Source organism: Odocoileus virginianus, chromosome 8 (assembly GCF_023699985.2).
Source record: "Odocoileus virginianus isolate 20LAN1187 ecotype Illinois chromosome 8, Ovbor_1.2, whole genome shotgun sequence".
NCBI classification, from domain to species: domain Eukaryota; kingdom Metazoa; phylum Chordata; class Mammalia; order Artiodactyla; family Cervidae; genus Odocoileus; species Odocoileus virginianus.
In genome coordinates this window covers 26,720,690-26,740,481 of record NC_069681.1, presented here as the reverse complement: position 1 = coordinate 26,740,481, position 19,792 = coordinate 26,720,690, and the positions used below count along the sequence as shown (strand labels likewise).

At 43.4% G+C, this 19,792-nt stretch overlaps 1 protein-coding gene and 1 long non-coding RNA gene across 9 annotated transcripts in view; one reads left to right on the top strand and one right to left on the bottom strand.

Annotated features, from left to right (window-relative positions):
• Nucleotides 1-6,463, bottom strand: part of LOC139036312 (uncharacterized) — a 28,314-nt gene extending 21,851 nt beyond the window's left edge. Inside the window, exons 1-3 of one of the 2 annotated variants that reach the window (XR_011489041.1) lie at nucleotides 6,374-6,463; nucleotides 5,675-5,787; nucleotides 290-861 (exon numbers count right to left, since the gene is read on the bottom strand). This is a non-coding gene — a long non-coding RNA (uncharacterized lncRNA). Of the gene's footprint in view, nucleotides 1-289; nucleotides 862-5,674; nucleotides 5,788-6,373 lie in introns of those variants that run through there. The other variant, XR_011489040.1, reaches the window with a different exon arrangement.
• MYO16 (myosin XVI) overlaps nucleotides 1-19,792 on the top strand; it is a 499,683-nt gene that overhangs the window by 297,546 nt on the left and 182,345 nt on the right. For all 7 annotated transcript variants that reach the window (XM_070471419.1, XM_070471420.1, XM_070471417.1 and 4 more), the window contains 4 exons: nucleotides 3,656-3,767; nucleotides 6,457-6,574; nucleotides 7,353-7,424; nucleotides 8,602-8,743. In XM_070471419.1, coding sequence (XP_070327520.1) covers nucleotides 3,656-3,767; nucleotides 6,457-6,574; nucleotides 7,353-7,424; nucleotides 8,602-8,743 — 444 coding nt within the window. The remainder of the gene's footprint in view (nucleotides 1-3,655; nucleotides 3,768-6,456; nucleotides 6,575-7,352; nucleotides 7,425-8,601; nucleotides 8,744-19,792) is intronic.

Here is a 19,792-nt window from a genome sequence, read left to right as displayed (position 1 = left end):
AATGAATAGGGGACAGAGTCCGAAGCTGTCGGATGAAACACTTATCATCTGTGACGATAAGCACAGATTCGTCCGGGTGGGTCTCAGCCACGGTGTTGAGATTAGGGGGAAAGCATCAATGGAGCATGGCTAGTCTCCAGGGACCTCAATAAACCCTGGCCCACAGTCATTCTGACCTCTTTTCAAGTGTTAAAACCACATGGAAACACACGTGTGACTGTTAACCTTCAAGTGATTCACACTGGGAGAAAATAATCCAGAAGTGAGAATTATGATCTTTTTAGCTGTTTATTACTTTTATCTATCAGAGAAGAACAGACAAGTATATTTTACAGTTTAAAATATTCTACATGGTTAGTAGCATGTGTTGTAATTTCTGAAAATGTTCCTTATTTTGTTTGACTTAGTTATATATCTGATTAAAGAGATTCATTAATGACCAAGCATGCTGAGTAAAGCTTTCCACATATGCAAGATACATTTCTTCCAGGAAATACTCCTATTCTATGTGTACATTGCAATCTGAGTCTAGAAAGCATATCACACACAGTGTCTTATTTAATTAACATAAAGTCATCATGAAGGAGAAATGAAGAATTTTTTTATTTCACATTTAACCTACTTTTATTCCATTTTATAGATAGTAAAGGTTTAAAATGTCATCAGAAAGGGTCAGACAGAGCTCTGCTGTGCTCTTGGTTGTAGGGTTTTACCAGGCATATTTTTCTAGGATTTTTCTGTCCTGTGTGATATTGTTGTTCACTTGCTCAGTCTTGACGACCCTTTTGTGACCCCATGGACTGTGGCACACCAGGCTTCCCTGTCCTTCACCATCTCCTGGAGCTTGCTCAAAGTCCTGTCCTGTGGTTTCATTAGTAAATGATTTCAAAGGGGAAAAAAGTACTTTTAATGTCTAAAAAGTAGACTTTTAGTTTTTTTCCCCTGATACTAACCTTTCCATTTTCATTAGAGTTTGGCTGTTAAGACCTATATATTTCTAGTGAAATCAACCCAGGCCTTACTGAAAAGTAGGAGGATTGTAAAGTTTGTATAGAAGACATTGAGGTCGAGTTTCTTGTTTTTTTGCATCGTCCTCATACCAACAAGTTTTCTGATTATTGAGGAAAATGCAAACAGTCTTCAAGCGTCACTCCTGCCATCAGGTCAACTGCCCTGGAAAACCCCCAGTTTGGATTGGGTTTCTTGTGAGCCATTACAGACTTAATAGCCCTAAATTGCCCAGATTAACTCCAATGGTTCCTTCTGCCCAGAATATAACTGCTTCACAGAGTAGGTCAGAGCTGCCATAAATTCCCACCATAAAGACACACAGAGTGGGAGATGCTGAGGTCTAAAGAAATGTTTGAATTCTCCACAGGTGGAGTTTATTAACTGATTAACTGGAAAGAATGTGGAAAGGAACAGTGGTGTTTTGCTTATTTGACTCTGTAATGTTAATGAGAGCTAATTGTTCTTTACAAGATGTCAAGTAACCACTCTGAATGGAATTCTATCCTACGTTACCAGCGGAAAAGAAAAGATGACACCAGCAAAGATGAATAGAAAGCTTCCGTAAGAACAGGGAGAATTAAGATGGGTTACAGCTTCTTATCATTAGGACCTTTTAGTCACTAGACTTTTGTGAATTTTAAGCCAGGTGGCTCTGACCATCCTAACCCAACCCCTTGCTGGCATGGTTGCCCGTGACCTCTTCCTTTTGGTCCAAAGCCCCACCCCCCAGCTCGCCTGTCCTCGGGGAAAGAGAGAGCCCGGCTGGAGCTGGCCAGAGCTCCCCGGGGTTCTCAGCCGCTTCACTAAGCCTCCCGTGTCGCCCAGCTTGGCTCCGTGCGTGCTGAGTCTCGGTCATATCTGACTCTTCTGCGACCCCACGGGCTGTAGCCCACCAGGCTCCTCTGTCCCTGGGAGTCTCCAGGCAGGAACACTGGAGTGGGTTGCCATTTCCTCTTCCAGGGGATCTTCCCGACCCAGGGATGGAACCCGCGTCTCCTGTGTCTCCTGCATCAGCAGGTGGGTTCTTTACCACCAACGCCTCCTGGGAAGCCCTCTGCTTGACCACAGTGTCCCTTGTCCGCAGCCGGCGGCCTAGAGTCTCAATCCACTCCCCAAGCCCGCCTCACCTCATCCTCTGAACCTCGACCACGTTCCCTCCTGGGGACACTGAGGCCACGAGCAGGGGTCCCTCCACTCCTTGAGACGTCCGCCCCCCGGACCGTATCCACCGCCCGACCGAACGTGGGAAGGGAGCGTCCTTCCACTGGGCCGAGGGGCCCCGAGGCCAGACCCTCTCCCTCCTCCTCCAACGCCTCCTCCCTGTCTTTCCGTCTTCTCCGGTCTGTGCGTGCTTCCGCCTCACCGTATAAGCCTCCTGAGGTCTCCCCACTTCCTGCCCCATCCTGTGGGCTGTTTCACTTTGACCCCCCATCCCCGCCACGGTCAAGGACACAGGAGTGCTTTCAGACCCCTCGTCCACACCGACAGAGTCTGTACCTGCCTGCTCTCACCCCCGCCCCTTGCCCCTACGGCCCCGTCTCCATCAGCTCTGTCTTCATCTGTAAAGCGTGGGCGCCTTCTTTCCAGGGCACTCATCCACTCCCGTGATTTTAGTCATCTGGGTGTTGATGACTTCCAGGGCTTATTTTCTGGACTTCTCTGAATTTCAGATCCTTATAGCCGATTATTTCTTGGAACACCACATGAGCTTCTAGCAGGTAGTTCAAAGGGAGCAAACACAACTATGATAAACTATGTCTTTCTCTCTCAAGAATACGCTCCTCCTCTTGAGAAGCCCCCCTGATTGAATGAGCCCCCCGCCACCCCGCTTCCCCAGACGGAAACTTACGTTATTGACGCCTCTCTTTTCTCCCTGCCCGCGAACAGCCAGCCCCTCCTCTCGCCCGCCTGCCTTTCTATCTCCTCCACTTCTCCTCACTGCTGGTCTCTCACTAGACCTGCTGGCTCATTTCTTTGCCTCATCTCTTCCCAGGCCTCCCTCGTAACTCAGTCGGTCAAGAATCTGCCTGCAATGCAGGAGATCCAGGTTAGGAAGATCCCCTGGAGAAGGGAATGGCAACCCAGTCCAGAATTCTTGCCTGGAGCATCCCATGGACAGAGGGGCCTGGCAGGCTACAGTCCCTGGGGTCGCAAAGAGTCAGACATGACTGAGCAACTAACACTTTCAACTTCTCTTTTCCTTTTTGCGCTTTTTTAATGAAAGGAATAAATCAATGAATTAATCATCCACCTCGTAATTAAAAGATATTGACGAGAAGAAATCGTAGATTGCTTTCAACTTAAAATCTTGGCTACAAATACGAATTACAAAGCATGCGATAGAATCTGCTAGATTTCTGTATGAAATACACAAAGCACTCTTGACCTTCTCTGAGGAGGGGAGCCACTCAAGTGAGAACCAAGGAAAACAGTGTAAATATGTTCTGGTACAACAAGAACCTTTCTTTCTTCCTTCCGGAAACAGCACGTGCTCTTACGGACCAAAGCCTTATAAATAACACAGGGACACAATGTCCAGGTGATTTCCATTATTCGGGAGACCAGACGTGGCTGAAGCGACTTTTCGCTGCTGGGGTTTGTTGACAAGCCAAGCCATAAACCTGCCTGCTTTTCCTCCTCACAGGTATTTGCACCAGACCCTTAGAGAAGATACATCAACAGCAGAGCGTTCTCTGAACAGGGAGAAATTTGCTGTTTTGAAACAAGCCCTGAGTGTAATTGGCTTCAGTAACTTGGTGAGTCATGCGGTTAAATATTCCACTGAGGAAATCAACCCTCTGCTAGTTTGTAAAAGTTATTCATTCAAAAACATTCCTCTGCCTCCTGGAGCTTGCATGCTGATGGGAGAGAGCTGTGAACAAACATTATGCCCAGGGCCACAGGGTACCATGAAGATGGGCTGCCGTCTTCAAGAAGGCGGTGGAGACCTTTTCCGACAGGGACCACGTGAACAAAACAGATAAGAACTTGGCACTGGCTGACTCAAGAGAAAAATGGCAGATGGAAGGGACTGTCTGCTGCCAAGTACCACTCGGGACAGTAATCTAATCATTCCATTAAACTATCTTCTTGAATGCTATGCTTTTTTTTTTTAATTCCTAAAGAATTATCAAATACCTCCAAAGCTGAAATGTACTATGTAAAGTGCTTAAACCCGCTGCAATGCAATGGAAATTTCCATAATCCCAGAAATGTTCTCGGTTGTAGTGTACAGTAGGGCAGTCACTGGCCACTTGGGGTTGCTGGGTGTGGGAGAGGAAGCTAGTGAGACTGAGGATGTGGATTTTTAACTTTTTTTAAACGTTTCTTAAAAATTCTGATCAGCTTAAACTGAGATTGTCTTGTGAGGTTAGTGTTTACTGAATCGAATAACACAGGTCTAGAGAACAAGAGATGTGAAGTGTACTCAGCCATTTCAGTCGTGTCCAACTCTTTGCGACCCCATGGACCATAGCCCCCCAGGCTCCTGTCCATGGGATTCTCCAGGCAAGAACACTGGAGTGGGCTGCCATTTCCTCCTCCAGGGGACCTTCCCGACCCAGGGATCAAACCCACGTCTCCTGCATTGGCAGGCAGACTCTTTACCACTGAGCCGCCAAGACCTTGGAAATTCCCACAAATCTCCTTTTCTTATGCATCATCTCTGTGTCCCCGACATTCATTATGCGGTCACTTTAAATGACAGCCAGTTTCTCATTAGCAATCAACATAAGATTGCATGGGTAACTGGTATGCCTGTAGTTCATGAGCCAAGATTTAGTCACAGATTGAATTTTTTTAATCTTAAACCCAATATGCGTTGATCGATTTGGGTCCCTGTCTTTCCCCTTGGCTCATGGGGCAGCAAGGGGTGGAAGGGGCTGTAGGGTGACAGCAAAGGAGGACAGAGGAGGTGGGGACTCACCCGCAGTGAATAGCTCTGGGCACCTGGCCCCACGCCAGCCTCACCCATTCAGGGACTGGGATTCTAGGAACGTGAGTCATACGGCATTCCGTTCTTTGTTGCTCGGCTTGTCCAATCTCTGTGTTTCTTCTTTCCCTAACTCCTACCACTCTACTTCTCAGGCTCTGCATTTGCTACTGTTGGTTTTTTTTGGGGGCTGTTGTACTTTTCCCTTCCTCCGTTTATGTCTAAACTCTCTACTCACTTATGGGAAACTGGAATAGAGAGGTGGGTAAGGAATCATGCCACCAAATATCAGCTCCTTGGAAACGGGGCTGTAGAAACCCATGACTGATCCTCAAAGGCAGCGCACACAGGATACATCTTCCACATAAGGGGCCAAACAGGGCATCTAACAAGCGTTGCAGTTAAAGAGATACATGCGATTTAAACCAAGATCGAAAGGTGATCATCTTGATCCTCAGGTGTGACTGAGATGGTGACAGATTTAGTCCACCAGCAGGGAAAGATCAAGTCCCCTTAGACTGGGAGGAAGGTACGTCTGGGCTGGCATGGCCTTTGGGTCAGAGCTCGTGAGTGTGGTTCCGGGAGACCTGACCATGAAGATGACCACCCCCCCCTGCCAGCCCTCCATCACCGGGCAGACGACAGGGTGCTTGCTCACCGCAGGCGGATACAGAGCAGCCGCCGCCCCCTGCTCGCAGGGCAGCTTGTTAGTATCACCACACTGTCACTTACCTTAGGAGGCTTTTCACCGTTCTGTCTCCATCACGGTACGGAACTGCAAGAACCTTGATGATTGGACAGAGTCTTCCTGTCTGTGGCCAGGAGCGTGTCTCTCTCTCGGGGCACTGGGAAATTTAATGAGGAGTTACTGGATTTATTTATAAAGGGGAGAGGGAGCTGTCATCCTGGATTTATTTAAAAAACGGGAGAGGGAGATATCGGGTAGCTCAAGGAGCTTGGAAAATGTTACTCAGACAGGCACAGATCAATAAAATCTGAGGCCCTAATCTGTGATTTGGAGGCTACCAAAAACATGTCTAAGTAATGCTGCAGTCATAGAGGATTATACCTGAAAATGACAGGTTATCCTTTTCAATGCGCTCATTTTACAGCCATTAATAATAAAACTGTGCCTTGTCATGAAAACTGGAAGTTCAGGAGGAAATTCACGGATGGCCCAGGGACCACACTGTGTCAAGTCTATGCCTATAAAGCAAATGAGAATTGTTCTTAGAAAAAACTCTCTCCGGCAGGAGCTTTTCCTGCCCAAAATACCAATTAGGAAACCAGGAATTTATTGGGAATTTTTAAGGTTACCATTGCTTGCTCTGAAGGGGATGTACCCATTTTTACCATTGATCGGTGGTTCCCTTATGGGACATTCTCAGTCTGAAAAAAATCACAGCCGCGCATCGTTTTGTTTTAACCTACTTGGAGGTTTTTCAAAGGACCGGCCTCGGCATCTTTCTTTCCTAAGCAGCACTCTTTTCCTTCTGTGTTGGCCGCCCGCGTAGGAGGTGGAGAACCTGTGCGTGATTCTAGCAGCCCTGTTACACCTCGGCGACGTCGGCTTCACCGCTCTCTCCGACGCCGACTCCGCGCTGGTGTCTGACCTCCAGCTCCTTGAGCAAGGTCAGTGGACTCATGGACCAGCGATGCCTTGGCGTGCAGTTCTGCAGGCTGGCCAGTAGATGGAGACACAGTACAGAAAAGCCAGGGGGAATCGCGCCCACTTTCTGCGGGAGTGGGATTCAGGGCAGGCGGTGGGGAAAACAAACCCAGATCCTCTTTCTTCTTTTGTCTTTCTGGTCATGTGAGTTAATAAGAGGCACGTTGATGTCCCCACGCTGCCCGCCTCAGTAACCGTGTTGATGCTTTGGCACGTGATCGGGCTTATTTACATCGTTCTGCGCATTCTCCGCCCCACCCCTCCACCCTCTATGGAGGGCATATTATTAACTAAACATTTAAACAGAACATAATTGCTTCCCTTTAAAGATCTTGCCAAAAACCTCTCTCCTTTGAAGTGGCCTTGTTAGTCACCCCCAGCTTTTTTTTTTCCTTCTTCAAAATAACCTTAAAACCAGATAATGATGATGGTGGTGACCACCGTTATCTTCACCCCATATCTAAGTGATTTAGCCAGGCATTGGGGGAAAAAAGCATCTTGGGCTGTTAGTAAGGGTGAGGAGGGGAAAATCCTGCAGCAGCTTAATGCTGAGGGCCCGGGAACTCCGCGACGTTTTAATCAAGCTGTTTCTCTAGTTGACTTTGTCAGTTGCAGTGATAGTTCAGTGTCTTTAATAGACAGTACCCTAATGGGTCTGTACACACTTCTCAACTCTAAATGCCACGTTCTCACTGTCAACATGTGTGTAACTTGATGCTTTCATTACCGCTTTAATTTTAGTGGCTGGAATGCTGCAGGTATCTTCGGATGAGCTGGCCTCTGCTTTAACCACTGACATCCAGTATTTTAAGGGTAAGTTTTTCTGTACTTTGCCTTCCACCTTGGTGAACATCTGTATGCTCTTGAGAGACCGTTCTGGTGAGCCGGTCACCTTTTTTTAGGTAATGGGTCATTTTAGACAAAGTCGTCAATCCAAGAGGATTTGTTCAGTTGAACCATCGGCTGTGTCTGTGTATGTGGCAGCAGCCTGCCCTCCTCCTTGGCGAGCACCGTTTCCCCTCCGCTTCATCAGCCGGAATAAGAGCTGCTGCCTCCTGGGCGCTTGTGAACTCAGGGGAGCTGTAGCAGGTGCTGTGAGCACTGGAGTTTTTAGTTGGCACACATTTTGCTAAGGCATGGATTTAACTCTTCCCATTTTCAGTTCCATTGCTCAGTCGTGTCTGACTCTTTGCGACCCATGGACTGCAGCACGCCAGGCCTCCCTGTCAATCACCAGCTCCCAGGGTTTGCTCAAACTCATGTCCATCCAGTCGGTGATGCCATCCAACCATCCCCTCCCCTTTCCACTTGAGTGAATGAGAAAACTAAGATTCAAACAGGCTAGATAAACTTGAGCATCGACTCCCTAATAAATGGCGTGCTTGGAATTAGACTCTGATGCCATCCAAGTTCATGGGCTTCCCGAGCGGCTCCGTGGGGAAGAGCCTGCCTGCCCAGGTGGAAGATACCAGAGATGCAGATTCGATCCCTGGGTCGGGAAGATCCCCTGGAGGAGGAAATGGCAACCCACTCGAGTATCTTTGCCTGGGAAATCCCATGGACAGAGGAGCCTGGCAGGCTGCAGTCCGTGAGGTTGCACGCAGAAAGTCGGACGTGACCTGATGGGTGTACAGGCGCACACACCGTCCGCCCCCCGAGATGGTCTCTGCGGTGTCCGTCTGCACGCAGCGTGCAGAGAGGGGCTTCCCCGGACGTCCCTCTCTCACTCACTGGAGCTCGTTGCCTCACCAGCCTGCCTCTGGACTGTGGTTTTGAGGACTCCTCCTCCGTTGGAATTTTTTTTCTTTTTCTCAAAGTCACCGCTGTGTGTTTTTGTAATAGCTGGCAGAGGCTGCATTTGTCAGAGTCGTGGTGCGTTGGTCGCACCTTCTGCCGCGTGCGGGCGTGGCGGGGTAAACAGCCCAGCGCTGTTGGCTTCTGATCAGGGACGGCCCCGTGCTCACTGACCCTCCCCTCCTCGCCCTCCCAGGAGAGGTGCTCACACGACGGCACACCGTGGCGATGGCCGAGTTTTACCGGGATCTCCTGGCCAAGTCTCTGTACGGTCGTCTGTTCAGCTTTCTGGTGAACGCGGCGAACTGTTGCCTCCACGGTGACGAGGAGCCCGGCAGGTAGGTGTGATGGTCACCTGATCACGTGTCCTTCCCACCGGGGCGACTTGACCAGGTGCACTCTTAAAGATGCTTCCAAGTCCAGAGTCACTAAAACCTTTCATTTTAGTGGGGTGATTCTACTTCCAGGATTTCGCAGACTATTTTTAAGGGTTTTGAGCCCCCCCACACACCCCCCCACCCCCCGGGTGAATTAATCAATCATGTCTTGTGCATAGAGACGCAAATGCCTTCTCTCTGGGCTGAAGGCGTACATGGCCTTTTGAGCACCAAGAAGTATTAAAAAAAAGTGTAAGTCTGGGAAGAAGACAGTTCGAGCATATCTGAAGCCCCGCAGTTCGTTGAGACGCCCATGCCTCTCTAGACCCGATCGGATGCTTTGTTTCAGCTCGGTCACCCCTCCTGTCTCCTTCCTTGCTTTGGGGGTTATTTGATGAAGCATCTCTATGGTAACCCTTTTGACTCCTGGCCTCAGTCATCTTTAAGCAGTAGCTTTTCGGGGCTGTTTGATCATCTAAAAATGATAGATTCCCCTGGCACCTTGTCAATGGAAAGCTTTGTTAGTATTCTCGACACTAATAATGACCTTGGGCAGGTCAGGCCACAGGAAGCGAAATCGCATCCAGGAGGGTTTACACGTCTGCTGGTCTTTGAATGCCTCGTCCTGAGGCTTTCTTTCTTGTCCGTGCAGACTTCACCAAACTCCTGAGAGCCACTCCTACTAGAGGGTCCCCGGAAAACATTAGCATGGCTGTGTATTAATGGGAAAGTTCTTAAACACATGCAGACACCTCAGCAGATTCCAAGGACAAAGGCATACTAAAATTCTCACTAAAACATACACATAAAAAAGAGCCTGAGCATTGATCGGCACGTTCCATATGTGGTCTGTGACTTGAGGGTCAGTGTAGTGTCACCTGCATTTAAGCAGGTAAACTGTAATCTTGGATGTGGTGGGGACTTTGGATTTTGTCATTATTTCTTACTACCAGTTACTTTGTGATTTCTCTTTAAATACGAAGACGATTCACAGAATAGTACTAGTAGGCTAAGACTACCAAATGCGTCTTGTATACAATTATTGGCTGTTCTGCTGAAGCTGACATTGAAAACTTAATGTATTTAAGTCCAGCTGCATGTAAGAACTTTTAGGAAATTTCCATTTGCCATTTAAATCTTATAGAGACTTAGATTATACAATTGGAAAACTGACACAAAGTCTGGATTTTTGACTGCACACGTAGGAAAACATAAACCTCGGAAAACTCTTTATTTCCCTTTCAGTGGGAATACAGCTACTGTGTCAAAGTGCAAATTTATTATGTAAGTCTTACCTTTATGTTTATTTACTAAGTGAATGAATAAAGACAGGGATTATTAGAAAAGTAGAGATAAATTAATGTATCAGAAGTTTGACTTCTAAAAGACAGTATTCTCATTTGATTCATAACTCCCATTTTTTTTCCTCTGTTTCACGCATGACTCACCCAAACCTGAGTTTCAATACAAATATAATGCATAGAGAGGTTGTATTTGCAGTATTTTTAATTCATTGAAATTCATGGAAAGCTTAGCAGATTTACAAACCCATTTCCCAAGCCACAGAGAAGTCTCAAAACTTGGATAAACTCAGGATAGACTTTTATTGTTTATGAGTCCTCAACTTTCTAAAAATGTTGTAATTATGTCAGAAAATCTGTATTATCTGCATATATCTATATCTCCCTGAGGTTGACATGGGCAGGCACCCTTTACAGTATTAAGACATATTTATCACACTATACAATTTTTTTTTTGAAATTTGCATTAGAGAATAAATATAAATAAGATGCACTCTAACAAGTTATGAGGGGAAAATAGGCATTTAAATAGACATTTAGGCAGATGACATGTTTGTTCCTAGAATGCTGAGTTCATTTTCTGGATCATAGTAGAGTAGGTACAATATTAATAAGATTATACATTTTTAAAAAATTCTACATTTTGTACCTCAGTCCCAAATAGGTTTATCATCCTTGTGATTATGAAATGAGATACAGATTCTTCCTGAGGTGTAATGAACAATAATAACTTGGAAATGTTCAAATGATAACTCATTTTTGCATCTCCCATAATTGGACCTGTTTCCCACTGTCTGCATTTCATTTCCAGGGTTGAATTATCAGTGTTAGATTTTAAGTTATTATTTTTTTTCCTGCACCGACATCGTCAGCAGAGTTTTGGTATTAACATGCCTACTGAGAGGCACCTGTAATTTAGTCTTGGGAGGCAGAGAAGTTGTGGAAACTTTGGGAAATTTCTTCAGACATAGAAACCGCTAGTTTATTTTTACTCATTTTCATCGTGAGTTCTGAATACAGTGGTTTATATATATGGGGACACCTGAGAAATATAACCTGTGGAACAGCCCTTTCTTACCAGAGAAGTACCTTAACAGGAAGTATTGATAGATGGAAGGTTATAAGTAGATGAAGTTTAGGAGATAACTTAGTAGAGGAGCAATGAAGACATACTTTATTCATTCATTCATTCATTCATTTATGTCTCCGTGGAATCCACATTTTTGGAGAGCACACTTTGGCCTGCGGATTATAATACAGTAGATAAACTGAGTTTCAGGCATACATATGGAGATTTTTTTGTTTGTCACTGAGCCTTTGAAGTCTTAAAGATGCTTATATTACATTCTTTTGATATTTTAGTTGAGCTAAACATAGACGTGTAAGTATTTATGATTAATTACTTCAGTGAGTGATAGAAAATTTGGAGAGCTCTCCAAATGTCGTCAGACACCAAAGCCTCCGGTTCACTTTGACCCCTTTCCATCCTGAGTTCTCATGTCTCCAGGCCGGTTCGTCTGCTCAGCAACTGGTGGTGAGAACTCTGGTTGGTTTCAGGGGTCAGCACAGTGCTGGACTCAGCGGGCTGGTTCCCCAGGAGCATCTCGGTGGCCGTGGCTGGAAAGAAGCTTTCCTAGTTCTTCCGTGGAGACGCGAAGCTTGGGAAAAACAGGCAGATGGAGGAAACCCTAGGTGTAGTCCAGTCTCCTTATTTTATGTTGATTCTGTAATCCTGCTTGTTTGGAGAGTAGCAAATAAAGGAAATAACTGAAGAATGGGGATGTTGTGACTCAGGAAGATCCCCTGGAGGAGGGCACAGCAAGCCCCTCCCCGTCAGTGTTGCTGCCTGGAGAACCCCATGGACAGAGGCGCCTGGCGGGCTGCAGACCACGGGGTCGCACAGACTCGGGCACGACTGAACTGCAGTAACAACAGTGTCGCTTCTCGAGTGTGCGGCTGGATCTGGGGCCGAGTTTAGAGGAAGCAGAGGCGCTGGTTACCGCTGATCAGCACCCACGCCCCTCCCCTCCTTCCCCTCTCCCTTGACACGTCTGTGACACGTTTGCAGAGTGCTTCCTGGGGTCCAGAGCGCAGTTGGTGGGCTTTGATTGTTGGAAAAATAAAGTCCACGAGGCTTAGTAACCATGGCACTTCCCACTTGGTGGGGGTTCCTTGAGGAAAAAGTCATGTAGTATCCTTGCATGGACAGGTGAGTGAGTAGGCAGAGAAACTGGCCATGTGGTGGAGGAAGCATTGGATGAGGGGGGAATCTTGGGATCTCTGAGATGCCAACCCTGTGAGCACTGGGAGATAGGTGGCTGGTCAAATAGGGATGAAGGCTCTGGGCTTGGAACATCAAAGTGAACCTGCCTCTCATCGGGAGGCAGGGGTCACTCTACCAGACCAGGAACTGTCCAGAGGCCTTGTCCTTTGATCCGTAGATTTAGATTGGTCCTGGAGAGAGAAAAGAAGGCTGTTGGAAAAAATATATCACTTGTGAAATCTGTCAAACTACTAAATCCTCCTTCCTGTACCCAGTCTAACTGTAATGTGATTAAGACACAGGAAGAAGTGTAGAACAGGTATCCCCGTGAGAAAAGCTGGACTATTTTAAACAGAGATTGAAGTTATTTTAAGTATTTTTTGTTTTAAAGTCCACACATCAATGCAATGATTTAATTCTTGAGATTATCAGAAGTGCATTTTTGGTATCTTATCTCATTTCTAAATTCACTGTTGTTGTTCCATCACTAAGTCATGCTCACCTCTGTGACCCCATGGACCACAACGCACCAGGCCTCCCCGTCCTTCACTGTCTCCTGGAGTTTGCTCAAACTCATGTCCATCGAGTCGGTGATGCCATCCGACCATGTCTTTCTCTGTCGTCCCCTTCTCCTCCTGCCCTCATTCTTTCCCAGCAAAGGGGTCTTTACCGGTGTCTCAGCAGGCAAAGAACCCGCCTGCAGCGCAGGAGACTTGGAGATGTGGGTTCGATCCCTGGGTCAGGAAGGTCCCCTGGAGAAGGGAATGGCAACCCACTTCAGTATCCTGGCCTGGAGAAAACCCCATGGACAGAGGAGCCTGGAGGGCTACAGTCCAGGGGGTCGCAGAGAGTTGGATGCGACTGAGCAACTCACACTTTCACTTCTAAATTCATATGTTTTAATTTATAAGAAAGTGATCTTGTAAGTCAGCATGGAATGTCCTGGGTCTCCAGAGAGATTTGCATCAGTGCATCGCCACATGGCACATGTGTTCCCCAGCAGTCTGGGTGAGTCATTGTAAAGGATGGTGGTGTTAACAGTGGGTCCTGGCGTCTCACAGCCAGCACCTCACTCTGGACCGAGACAGAAGAGCAGAGGGATGTGGATTTATGGTCCTGTTGGGGCGTCAGGTGGGCACGCTCCCCTCCAGCGTCTGACAGCATGAGATGCATCGAAATGCATGCAGCGAATCTGCGCTCGTGAGATTGTAGCAAGCAGTGTAAGTTTCATATTCTGAAAAATGGCACTTCTTCATAGGTGAGACTTGTTTATCTTTCCTAGAGGCAGCAGGTGTTTCAAATGGGGAAAGAGTAAGGATAGCCTTGAAGAACTCTAGAGGCTGGTTTACAACCAACCCAGGTCAGGATTTTGGATCCTATGTAGCTGGTCTGAAGATTGCCTCCCTGAATTGGAGTCAAAGCAGAGCTTTACCTTCATGCTCTGAGATGAAGACAAGGCGAATTCACTGGGCTAAGTGGATTTATGGCTGAAGTTTTCACTTGGGAATTCTTCTTAGCTTTGTTCTACTGAGAACTACGTGTATATACTATTAGTTATGAATAGTCAGCAGTATGTATACACATTGGTTGAATTTCCAAGAATTTTTAAACAGAATTGACTGTTTTGTGGTATATTGTATTGAAATGATACAATATACATGATGCGACATAATGAATTTTCTTTATGATTTCCATTTTTTTCTCGTTGATGCAATCAGATAGCACTTAATGTACTTATAATAGACTTTTTTTAAGGTCAAAGTCCAGTTTGAGAATCTGATGAATGGAATAAATACACAATTTTTCATATAATTTTGGGGGACTCTCAAAAAAAAAAAACCCAACAACAAACAATGTATCTGGACTGTATTAACTTCTTAATCTGTTGATTAAATAAATTGATAAATTCTGAGATAATACTGTCAATGTGGTTCATAGTCTCCTGCTAGTTTTTGAGTATTTTTACATCAAATAATTTGTTTGTAATGATTTTGTTGTTGGCTTTTTTTTTTAATTAGAAAATTGACTTTGTAGTTTTAGATATAATCTGTGATTGTTAAAAACATACACTGAGACACCCCCTGATAGATGTGATTTTTACTAAACTAATGTGAGGATAAGAATGTTAATCTTTTTAAGATTATTTTCAGTGAATTAGATTTGCAGCTGTAACTGAGTGTTTGTCAAGGATCTCATCCGTCAGGGACAGGAAGTCAATGTCTTAGTTTATGAAACTCTCGGGGCCTGAAGATGGATCCCTGTCCTCTGCATTACAGACAAACCGTCAGAAACATCTTCTGGATTCTGTTCATGCCCATACTGTTAGCGTACATCACCTGTAAATGTGAATGCTTTACCTAGCGTCTTAGAACAGGTTCCAAATTCTACCTATAGGTTGTTTTAGCTTTTTGTGCAGCTGGATTTGTCTTGCTTTCTGCACCATCTCCTCCTGTTTCCCAGGATGCAAATGTTTAAAAATTCAAATCAGGGGTGTGTGTGTGTGTGTGTGTGTGTGTGTGTGTGTGTGTGTGGTTATTTTTTTCTTAAGTTGTTTAAACAAAAGATTTTTTTTAAATAAATGTCTCTGACTTTTTTAAAGGACTGAATGTAGCCATCAGGAGTTACAGATGGCTCCTACAAAAGTATCATCAGTTTCCTCTTTTGCAAGGAGGTCAGTTTGGTCAGGTTGCTTCTTTGAGTCTGAATTTCGAGGATCAATATCCTCCAGTGGCCACATCACTGGGCACATCCCAGGCGACTGCAGTCGCTCTTTACTGGGACTTGAGACTCTCCAGGGGGCCTCAGCGCATCCCCACGCCTGTCCGCCCTGCCTCCGCAGAGATGGTCACCTTCGTCTTAGCCGAGGGTCTGCCGTCCCTCTCTCCAACCTGACGCGTTAAGGTGGGCAACTTCCTCCTTCCTGAGTCAGAAGCTGCAGAAAAGTTTTTATTGAAAAGAAGCAACCAGGTTTGTCAAGATATCTGCTGGCTCCCTCCCCACCCCCTGCCCGGTGCCTGCCAAATCTGTAATGGAATTCCTGTAACTGTCACCTCCCTCCGGGCTTAAATACCTTTCCTCTTTGGGACCATCCACTAGCTGACCTGTATTAATTCCCAATAGTTCAGGGCAGGGCTTGATGGGGCTGTGTGACCACTAAGAAGCAGAAGAATATCAAAATTAAATACTTTTTAATTTAACCACACACATCTCTCCCATTATACTCAAGGAATCTCGGTGAGGAAGAATTTTTAGTGCTTACTCCAGTATTCTTGCCTGGAGAATTCCATGGACGGAGGAGCCTGGTGGGCTACAGACCATACTGTTGCAAAGAGTCGGACACAAATGAGGCAACTTAGCCTGTGCACACACAGAATTTTTTTAATTAGCTAACTAATTTTAATTGGAGGATAATGTCTTTACAGTATTGTGGTGGTTTTTGCCATACATTGACATGAGTCACCCACAGGTCCACACACACACACACACACACACACACACACACAGGATTTTTGAGACCAAAATAAATTAACTATCTAAATGGTAAACTGGGTGATCAGAAAATGAAGTAAGGAGAATGATGTTTAGAAATTAAATGTTTTTTCACTGTTATTTTGATAACAAAATTGGAAGTTAATTTCCACCAGAAAACATCTGATCACATTGATATATTTAACATCACTTGTGAATCCTAAGTAGCATCTCATTCTGTTTCTCTGTGCTCATTTCAGACACAAAACTACAAAGCAAAACCTGGACCTGAAGCAGAGACTGAATGTGTAAATAAATCTGATTCAGACCCAAGTATCTACTAATTAGTTTTATCTTTCCCTCTTAGAACTTTATTAAAAAGATTATATAGGTTTAAGTTCTCTGATGGATATTGCAAATCCAAAAGAAAGATAATCTGAAAATTTATACCAACACTCATAAGTAATTAAGAGCTGGTAAAATGATGTTTTGTACACTGCCTTATTAATTATGATGTAAAACACTTCTTAATAAATGAATTTATATTGTTAACTCCCAGATGCCTCATAGAAATACTAAAATACATGCTGTGCATTTGTGAGAAAAGGAAAATAGACTTTTTGTTTTTTTTTTTTTCCCATTTAGCACGTGATAGCTTCCTTCATTAAGTGTATTTAGGGGAGGTGAAAGATTTAATAATCAGGAAGAGCCTTACCTATTATCTCATATGATTAACATTTGCCGCTTTTCCTTCAGAATTTTCTAACACAAAAGAAATAGAAAATTGCAGCTAAAAGCTGAAGTTACTTTTGTGTATCCTGCACAAATCCATCCCTCTCCTTCCTGCTCAAAGACAGGAAGTCTCTGTCGTCGATTCTGTGTAAATATCCCACAGTTTTAAAAATCCATCTGGATGTCGGTGTTTCATAACAAGTGTGTGACATCGTGAGTCGTCAAGAAGGCAGGAAGTGCTCTCAGGCCGCACACTTAGTGCCGCGCTCCCCTTTCTAACTCCACACGGCTTTTGAGGTTTGACGGTGTTGACGCCTCGTGAGCTAACTCATTCTTTGCTTCTGCTGCTTGAATTCCCCTGCAGAGAAACCACAGTGCCCGCATCTGCTCGCATTTGCATGGACAGGTGCTTAGGTCTCTTCCTGCTCAATTATGGTGTTGCATCCTCACATACCTGTTTAGAGGTTTCCCTGGGGTATATATTTAGTAGCAGAATTGTGGGGAGAGTATTAACCTGCATTTCTCTGAGTCCAGTGAGGTTTTACACGGCAAAGCAGGTTCTACACTGCCCCAGTGGTGATGTGCTCATGTATGCGTGGTGGTCGTTGTTCAGTTATATGCAGTGACCTGACTCAGGGACTTAGCATAGTCATTCTTTTCCTACTTCAAGGTCATCTTACATTTCCCCCCCAAACTTGAAGATTTTCCATACATCAGGAATTTATTTGTGTTTATATGAGAAACTGATTTAATGTTATATTTTAGATGGATATTCAATTATCCTTATCTCATTTATTAGAAATGCTTTTTTACCCCCTCCTGATTTTTAATCTATTTGACTTAAACTGTATCAGTAATATATTGTTTTAATAAGTAAGTTCTCATAATAGGTTCTTATTTTTCTTATTTGTTTTGGTTATCTCTGGATGTCTATTTTTGCATATGAATTTTATAGTCATTTTGATTCAGTCCATTAAAAAATTCATTTGGGATTTTGTGAAGAAATATATTTATAGATTAATATGGAAAGAAATAGCCTTTTTAGACTGTTGATTCTTTGCTTTCATGAATATGAAATATATATGTTTTCTTCTATAGTTCTTTCTTCATATATTCTTTAATTTCTTCAGTATGTTTGTGTTTTTTTCTATCAATTTCTTGCACATTTTTATTTCGTTCTTTTCTAAGTACTTTGTACTTTCTGTTACTATGATGAATGCTCTTTTTCTATTATATTTTAATTTGTTTATTGGGATACTCAATCTTGAGTTTCATATGTTGATCTTATATCTAGAAACCCTGCTGACTTTATTAGTTCCAATAATTTTCCAGTGGAATATCTTCATGAAAATGATCATAGTTATCTTGTCTTCTTTGTCTTTTTTATCATTCTGTTTATTCTTATTTTATTGCATTGGCCAGCACTCCCAGTGCAGTGTTGAAAATTTGTGGTGATAGTAGACTCTTCTTGTCTTGTTTTCAAACTAATGTGAATACCTCTAAGTATTTGTCAGTGAGTAATCTGTTTAGGTATAGTTCCAGTAGATAATCTTTGCTGAATGTTTTCAACCATAGATGGATGCTGTTTCGTTGAATGTCTTTCTTTTATCTACTAAGATTATTTCTCCTTTTCTTATGTGGCAAATTTTAGTGATGTAGGTATTTTTGATGTCAAGTAATTCTTCATTTTCAGGGTAAGTCCTATGTTGGTCATGATGTACTAAATTTGATTCTCTAGTCCTTATTTTGGACGTTTGCATTTATTTTCATTAATGAAATAAGATTTTTTTTATAGGATCTTTTGATTTTATGTCTGCGTTGCTGTTTTTGCTCAGTGGGGAAGTTGTGTCTGACCCTGAGACCCCATGGATTGCAGCGCACCAGGCTCCTCTGCCCTCTGCTATCTTCCAGAGTTTGCTAAAATTTGTGTCCACTGAGTCAGCGATGCCATCCAGCCATCTTATCCTCTGCATCTGTGTTTAAGGATAAATGGAGAGCATTCTGTTTTTCTTCTCTTCTAAGATGTTTTACATGGAAATTACATATGCCTTGAGTGTCTGGTGAAATTCTCCCAAAAATTTTTTGAGGAGGTGAAGGGAGAATTGACCTATGAATACTATCTTAAAGTTTGTGGTTCTAATCAGATTATTTTCTCTCTTTTTAAAGTCATATATATTTTCTAGAAAGTGGTCCACTTTAAGATTTTTAAGTACATTTACCAACTAAATCACAGTTTTCTTCTGTTTATAATCCTCCAATCAGTATCTCTTATAATTCTAGTTTGACAGCTTACAGTCCTGATATTATTTATTTATGCCTTTGCCCCAGTTTCATTGACACGTCTTGCTTAAATTTGCCTGTGTGAATTACCTTCAAAAATCAATTTATTTGTCTTGTTGTCCTTTCTCATGTTTATGATATTTATCTGACTAATCTTTGCAGTTTTATGATACTCTATTTGACTGTTTGAAATTTTTTCTCTTTTTTTTGATCTGACCTCCTCGCTGGAATGTTCGTTTCATAGTTTCTGGTGATGCTGTTGACCTGAGTGTAAGAAGTATCTTCTGAGTGCTTAGTGCATCCCAGGAGATTGTATGTAGCTCTTCCTTTGTTGTTTAATTCTAAATATTTTGTCTTTATTTTTGTTTCAGAGATTAAATAACAAGCAGTTTGTCAGAAAAATAAATTTGGCATACCGTGTTTTTCCCTCCTTCATCCAAATTGGGAATTTTTTCCCATTAAGTAATGAGATTTCTTTGATTCTTTTGAATATGGTAGGAGTGACTTCTATTTCTGCATAGACATTTAAATCATGGTACTTATTGCCATGACAACCAAAACTACACAATTTAGCAAAATATCTAAGACAAAACCTGCTTTCTAAATAATTCTCCTTCTGCTCCATTTCCTTACCAAAACACCCATATGTATAATGATTTCCTAAAGAGCTATGAACCTTTTCTCTGTAATTGCACATTTTTTTTCATTTTTTTTGTGAGATACATTTTTTTTTTTAAATAAAAGGATCAGAGAAATAAAATCTGTGAGAGGTTTACCAAAGTTTCGTGTATATTGTGTTACTCAAAATTGTTTTAAATACTTCATAATAAATATAAAATGATGGTTAAAAATTACCATCCTTGTTATAAAAATTACCACATACTATGGACACAATAATATTTAAATACAAATATTAATCATGATAATGTGATGAATTATTTCAAGAATAGGTCAGCTTATCCAACC